The sequence below is a fragment of the Neovison vison genome, chromosome 13 (genome assembly GCF_020171115.1).
Source record: "Neovison vison isolate M4711 chromosome 13, ASM_NN_V1, whole genome shotgun sequence".
Lineage (NCBI taxonomy): Eukaryota > Metazoa > Chordata > Mammalia > Carnivora > Mustelidae > Neogale > Neogale vison.
Genome location: NC_058103.1, coordinates 58,441,024 through 58,448,970, shown reverse-complemented (window position 1 = coordinate 58,448,970; position 7,947 = coordinate 58,441,024). Strand labels below are relative to the sequence as shown.

Genomic DNA, 7,947 nt, shown 5'->3' with positions numbered 1-7,947 from the left:
GAGCCACCCAGACACCCCATGTTTTAGTCTACTTGGTAATCTCAAAAGCACAGAGGTTCAAGACTTTGAATCAGTGCAAACAATATAATAAACCCTTTATAATTAAATATTTTTAAAAAACTATTGCATAAATTTTCACATTTCACATTTTTTCTTGGTATTTTGGTAAATATTACACACTGACGATATCGTCAGGCTAGTGTATAATATGAACTGGCTCATTATCAACATTATTTTATTGCTAAAGATAGATAGATGTTAATATATTACAGCCAGCATTGCCTATGTTACAGTCAACCTGCAGTTGATCATGGTGGGAGTATTTACACCTTGGAATTGCAAATGTCACAAATCAGGCCTCCTACCTCCCACCATGTTAAAAAACCATGTTATTGTTTAACATTCATCAGTACACATTGGGTATAAATAGAGCATGGCTTTGAAGTTGGCTAGATCTAGGATAAAATTCTACTCCCTCTCTTTCATTCTGGCAAATTATTAAACTTTCTTAATTTCCCATTTTCTTACTACAAAAAATGGAGTATTGTGAAAATCAATTTAGCTAATGCACAAAGCACTTGGCACAGGCTTTTAATGTAGTTTTGAATCCTTTCTCCACTCTCCTGGTAAGACTGGTCCCAGAATCTGGGGTGAGAGTGAAGTAAAATGAAGGTCAAGATTCTACAACTGTGGATAGAGTAGAAGGGCCAGAAGCTGGGCCTAGGAAGGACATTCTCTGTTAGGGATGGCATATCTGAAATAGTTACTCTCAAGATCTGTCCAGGGGAAGTGAAGAAAAAAATCCTGGAAAGTAGAAGCCCTTATACAGCATTATAATACCTCTGCAGAGGCAGGGCTAGCCCTAAGTCTTTCTATTTTAGAGAACCGTGCTGAGCTGGAGTAACAAGCCTAAGCCTGGAGAGTGGGAAACCCCCTGGGGGTGCGGACTGAGACTTGGATGAGGTATTAGAGTGATCGAGCCTTCCAGCAGGGACTGCACTTGGTCCTGAACAAGGCAACTTCTCCAAATTCATGATTTTAGGCTGTGGAGAAGTAGATGGAGCCTGAAAAACACACTATCCCAGATTTGGTAGGAGAGAAATTAGGACAGTTTCCACACACATAATGTCAGAACAAATGTGGTCTGGAAAGAGCTTCTCACATTAAGCAAAATCAAAATAAAACAAACAAAGAAGAATTGTAACTATGGCAAATCACCCAAACAAGCATACAAAAATCTCTATATACATAGCGAGAGGAGGAGGAAACCACAAAAAGAGCACAAAAACAAAGAAGGACACAGTCTGAAAGAAAATGTTACCCAGGAAAGCACATTCCTTGTGATTTGCTCTGTAGAGAAACTTACTGAAAACATGAATTTATTATGAGCAGGGTTCAAAGAAAGATAATTAAAGAACAGAATGGGATGAAAAGAGAGATTGCTGAAATAAGAATATAGATTGAGATCCAAACAACACTATTGCAGATCTAATAAATACAAAGATTTCTTGAAAAAGTGTTTGTATTTTTTTTTTAAGATTTTATTTATTTACTTGACAGAGAGAGAGATCACAAGTAGGCAGAGAGAGGAGCAAGCAGGCTCCCCGCTGAGCAGAGAGACTGATGCATGACTTGATCCTAGGACCTGGTAACATGACCCAAGCCGAAGGCAGTTGCTTAACCCACTGAGCCACCCAGGCACCCCAAAAGTGTTCATATTTTTATTCAAATTTTTCCTTCCAAAGAGGAGGCTGATTCTATAGTCACATAATCATTTTTATTTGCTTTTACAAAGACTTGAACCAAATGGAAAAGATGAAAGTATAGCTCTTCATTGAAGTGACTCCTAACTGCCAGTGGCCTCTAGATTGTATTTTTCAGTGCAGCAATGAAATTCTTTTATAAATCCCCCTGGTTTTATAAAAGAAAATAGTAGTTCTGGGATTAGTGCAGCTTGGAAAAAATTCTCATCTTCCTCAAATTTTGGTTAACAGTGTGTAACAGGATGGTGAATGAGACTTTTTTTATTTGGGAATTTTTACTGAAACTCTGCAATGGAAAACAAATGAGGGTTTCCATATTCTACAGAGAGCCATCACTAAGCCCTGAGTTCTGTCCTTTGTATTCTGTTAAGAGATAACATGGACTAAAAAACAATTTTTAAAGATCAAAAAATAATTTAAAACAAATTGCATGAAATCACATAAAATAGATGAAGGATGTCAAAAGGTACAAACTTTCAGTTCTAAAGTAAATAAATCATGGGGATGTAATGCATAGCATGGTGAGTCTAGTTAGTAATATTGCATTGCGAATGTGAAAGTTGCTAAAAGTTCTTATCATAAGAAAAAATATTTAAAAAATATATATATATATAGAGAGAGCAAGCATGAGCAAGCAGGGGAAGAGGTAGAGGGAGCTAAAGAATCCTGACGCAGACTGACCAAGAGCACAGAGCCCAACCAGTTGGGGGTGGGGATGGGGGGGCGGTGGGCACTAGATCCCTAGGACCCTGAGATCATGACCTGAGCCGAAATCAAGAGTCGGCAGCTTAACTGACTGAACCACCCAGCTGCCTCAGAAAAAAAGTTTTTTTTTTTTTAACTGTACGGTGATGCATGTTGACTAGACTAATTGTGGTGATCATTTCACAATATATACAAATATTGAATTATTATGTTGTACACCTGAAACTAACAAAATGTTATATGCTAATTATACCTCAATAAAAAAAGAAAAGAAAATCACATGAAAAGAGACAGCTGAATTGGCCCTGCTGCTCCAGCCGTCACCCCCAGTAGAGATCAGCAAAAGTTTTGGGCTTCAAGGATATTCCGATGTGCTTTTGAGTTCTTGATCAAGCAAGGAGTACTGTAGCTTCTCACTCGCGGTAGCAATCCCTTCACACACTGAGAAAGTGGTATTAAAGAAAATACCTCACAGGAATTGGGGGTGCTTGGAAGAAGATGACAGTGGTATCTCAACCCTGAATTAGATGTCTGTTCCTGTGGCAGCCTTGCAGATCTGCTCACAGTTATGTAAGCAGTGGTGAGGCTGACTGAAAGCAACTACTAGGAGGAAGGGAGCAGCAGGTGAGGAGCTTGTGCCCGCATTGTTGAGGACGTGGCGGGGTGTGTGTGTGTGGAATTTTATTACATAGGGCTGCTGATGCAAAGGAAACACTGTGCTTGACTGCCGGTGTTGGCATCTGAGGCAGGGTGGAAGCACGCACTCAGAGCCAACATTCCACATCAGAAGGTTGCGCAGTGGGGAGGTAGCCTCAGAGACACCAATAGAATTCACCTGTGCTCTCCTTATAACTAAAGCAAGTAATTCAGTGCCCACCACAGAGGATGTTGTTGGCTCAGAGGAGACTGCAGTTGCCTGGGGTAGGTAACAATGTTTTGGGCATTTTTCTCCAGGCTCTAGTTTCTGCTTCAAAAAAGCAAAAGCTAAAACTAGAAAAGGGAAGGAGGAAACTACAAGGAGGCTGAGTTAGGAGAGGGGAGTGTTTACTGAACTCTTAAATTTGGGCAGGTTTGAAACTTAGAGTCTCTGGCTCATATTTTTTTAAGAGGTAAGAAAAGGAGATTTAAAGAGTGGCTTTTATTTTATTTTTTTAAGATTTCATTTATTTATTTGATAGAGAGAGAGAGAGATCACAAGTAGGCAGAGCAGGCGGTGGGGTGGGGGGGAGGCAGGCTCCCTGACGAGCAGAGAGCTGACGTGGGGCTCAATACGGGGACCTTGAGATCATGACCCGAGCAGGAGACAGAGGCTCAACCCACTGAGCCACCCAGGTGCCTCTAAAGAGTGGTTTTTAAAGACAATAAAACCATTCCATGTTTGGACTCCATTGAATTCAGGTTGTTGTTATCAATACTGGGTATGCCATAAAATGTTACTATAGGCATTGCATAGGCTGCTAATTTTATCTTCTAGTGTGACTCATACCTTTATGGTTAGAAACCATATGACATTTTTAATAGACTTGAGTTAAACCTCGGGCCAGAGATGATTGGCTATATAATGACACAGGAAAGCATTTAACAACGTCTTTACTACTAATGACCATCTTTGAAATGAGAAATATAAATTTCACTCATAATTCTTTAAGAATTGTCACATTATTCATGTTTTTAAATCAAATTAACTCTGATGTTAAGCCTCCACTTTTCAAGGACACGAGAAAGTATGTATCAGTGATGTTTGGGATTTTTAAAAATCTACATTCCTAGAATTTCCAAAATTCCTGTAAAACGTGCCACTATTCTTCCAAAGCACTTCCCTCTCCCCAGAGCTACAGAGTACTTTTGGGTCCTGAGTTTTTGTTTGCTTTAAGCAAGGGAAGACCACTAACATTTTTTTGCTTGACCTGCAGTGGGGCTGAAGCTGTTTTATGCATTACTGGCCTGGTAAATTTTGCTGATTTTCCCCATTCTTTTTAGGTGTGCTGGAAAAAGTGGAGAGTCTGACCCATGCACCCAGTTTCTTATGTCACCCCTCTAAGGCTTCTTTTCCATATTCTCCCTTTGGGGGAGGATTCTACATGTTTGCTCCTAAATACGCCTTTTTTCCTATTATAGTGAAGGGGATGTTGACACTATCAGCCTTTTCTTATTAATTCGCCATGTTACCCAACAGTGCTTCTGGAATCCTTGACTGATAATAATGAATAGACAAGAGATAGAAGAAAACACAGTGGAAGAAAAAAGATAGCAGTAAAAGTAGGATGAAAAGGAAGGAAAAACAGGTAGAATAGAAACAAACTATGGAATGCTAAAGTGATATTGGAAGTTGCTTTTTAATTCCATCTGTGGAACTGGCATTTCTGGTCCATCCTGCTCCATGGTTTTCTGGTCTGCATAATTGAATGGATATCATTGAAAGGGTGTATGAATGGCATTACTATGATTAAAAAGCAGAGTCTAAGCAGCTCGCTGTTGTGTGAAAGTGAATGAGCACGGCATTTTACTAAACTGTTACCCTGCTTTGACAGCTGTTATGCTGCGATAAATGATTTCAGAATTAATTGAAGAGGTTATTATACTATTAAAACCTATTTCCACTGAGCAGTAATAATGAGAATTCATTGTTAGTCAGTGAGTGTCCACCATTCAGTGATGGGAAATTTGTCTTCTAGTATTCTATGTATTGTTTTTGAAACACATCTCTATTAGACCACTTATTAGAACTTAATTTATTTGAAGAGGTGTTAACTTTTTATCTTCCCATTGAAGGCCCAGATTGTCACAAATGGGTCAAGATCTCCCTATTCCAAGCTTTTCTTGCCTTTCGGTATTCTCCTATGATCTCGTTTTCCCCCCAGTAAATTACCAAGTGATTCAGTTACAGCTGAGTTGAATCTTCCAATTCATTGCTGTTAAATTTCTTTAGGTATGTCGAAGAGTTCCTTATGAAAAACCCTTCAGAAACCAATTTCTATTGATAGGAAAGATAATGCCTTCTTTTCTGCATTGTTAAAGGAGTAACTATTCCTATTAAATGCTGTTCCATCAAGTATGTTTTAAACATTCCCATGAGCTCACCTCTATTCCAGAGTATCTGGAACTTATTGGAGGAAAACTTAATAACTTTCTTTTACATATACTCCTTAGATAGGGGAAATCGTGTTGCAGCCAGTGAGATTTTTAATGACCTTGTGAATTCACTTTGGGTAGTTTGGACAATGAACCAGGTTCTTCCATCAACCAGCAGGAGGAGCTGCACCTAAACTTACTAGCCCAGGGGCCTGGTAGTTAACCCTTCCATTATCAGTAGGGGCTGTCCCTAAAGACCTTGTTTCCAGGTGATGGGCAGCTTACTTTCCTCGGGCAACTCCTGTTAAATAGCTGGTGCTCCAAAAGACTTTTTTAGTAGCAATTGTGCTGTAAGAGGGGAGAGCAAGTGCACCTGAAACTAATGGAACATTGTCGATCAAAAGATGGTGGGGGCCGGGAGTAAGAAACCTTCCCTTGGAACATGAATGCATTCTGCATGCGTAGCAGAGCACACTGGTTCTTGTTCACTTTTCTGAGGGATGATGGTAGGGTGAGGGACTGGAGTCTTCTCTTTTTTTGACCTAAGTTTCTCTAGTAAAGCCTGTGTGGTGTTACAGAATCAAGGGATCCACCTTGCAGGGCATAAAGCCACTCAGTATTGATTCTTGTAAACTATGTAAGGTACTATTTTATTCCTCTGGTTTCTCTGAGGAGGAATTTCCCCTAAACATGCCTTGTCTTTTACTCCTTGCTCTTTCCAGTCATGGTTGATTTAATTATCTGGCTGACGGCAAAGAATATTGATCGAAATTTATCAGTTGTCAGAAGGAAACCTATCAATAGGCCTAAATGAAAGGATTTTTTTTTTTCTTCTTTTTAACTCTTCTCTCTTCCCTCTGGAAGAGAGGAAATGGTGATTTGTGCACCTGCTTTGCTCTATAGACTCAAACCTTCCTGTGGGGTAGTCTGTCCCTAGGGCCGGATTTGGAGGGCAGGAGGTTTTCAGGCTTGGTCAATTCTCACATTAAGCCGTATCTTCCAACTCAGCCTTTACTGGTGACAGGGATAAAATCTTAGGCTCCCATTCGCCTTGTGCATCTCTTATTTTTTGCTGGTTCAAACTCGGGGGAAAGGAATGGCACTGATTGGGCCTGTTTGGAGTCCAGCATTTCCAGCAGGGAACTATTGACGGATTGAAGCACTGCATAGAGAGCTTCTCTATTACACAGATACTCCTATCTGTGATTGATTTACTCTCAGTTAAAAGGTGGGGCTGGCTTAGGGAGAGAGACTTCAGATTTCAAATTCCATATGTTTGCAACTAAGCACTTGGATCTGGTGAATTTGAAGAGGCCATCTCACTAGAGAAACTTTCCTTCCAGCTCAGTAAACAAGCTAATAGGCCTTTGCTTGTGGCCCAAATGCTTTGCTCAGCCCCATTCTTATTGTGGCAAAGGTGTCCAGATAGAAATGAAATAATATTTTCTGTGAAGTCTGGTCCTAGATATTCCATAACTTAACTCTGTCCTGGCTCTTGAGCTGTGCTTAAATGGCTTTAGGGGTCTCTATAGAAATAAACCATATTTTAAAGAAGTAATCAGGCATGCAAATTCTAGCATTTAAATGGAAGTAAAAATTATATGACACTATAAACATGCCATAAATATATGGTGTGGTAGGTTGGTTTGTTGGGGTAGGGAGTTTAGGTAGAAGAATCTTTTATAGTTCCCTGAAAGATAGAATGAATGGAAATAACCCCAAAAAGGATTTAAATCTGAAGTGGGTTTGTCTGTACAAGTCTGATTACAGCTTCTTTGTGCATTATTAGGCCTCAGTGGATGATTATATATAACTACACTCTGAATTTTGGAAAATGTATTTGCTGTTAGAAATAGAGTGAATAAACAGGAACTTAATAAAGTTTTCTAATTCTAGTATAACTAGTGCTCATTAGTTTCAAGTGTACAATGTAGTGATTCAACAGTTCTACACATTACTCCAGGCCCATCATGATGAGTATACTTTTTTTCCTATAAAATGTTCCTTTTCAAAATTTTATTTAAATTCTAGTTAACATATAATAGTGGTTTCAGTAGAATTTGGTGATTCATCACTTACATATAACACTCACTGCTCATCACAAGTGCCCTCCTTCCTACCCATTACTCACTTAGCCCACTCCCCACCTCCCTTCCTCCATCAACCCTGTTTGTTCTCCATCCCTAGGGTCTTTTATGATTTGTTTCCATCTTTTTTTCCCCCTCTTCCCCTATATTCTTTTGTTATTTATTTTTGTTCTTAAATTCCATATGGGAGTGAAATCATATGGTATTTGTCTTTCTCTGACTTATTTCACTTAGCATAATACACTCTGGCTCCATCCATGTCATTGTAAATGGCAAGATTTCATTCTTTTTGATGTCTGAGTAATATTCCATTGTATGTA

At 39.3% G+C, this 7,947-nt stretch overlaps 1 protein-coding gene across 1 annotated transcript in view; it reads left to right on the top strand.

Annotated features, from left to right (window-relative positions):
* Nucleotides 1-2,272: 2,272 nt before the first annotated feature.
* LOC122894505 overlaps nt 2,273-7,947 on the top strand; it is a 102,028-nt gene continuing 96,353 nt past the window's right edge. Inside the window, exons 1-2 of the mRNA XM_044232340.1 lie at nt 2,273-2,284; nt 3,218-3,389. Coding sequence (XP_044088275.1) covers nt 2,273-2,284; nt 3,218-3,389 — 184 coding nt within the window. The remainder of the gene's footprint in view (nt 2,285-3,217; nt 3,390-7,947) is intronic.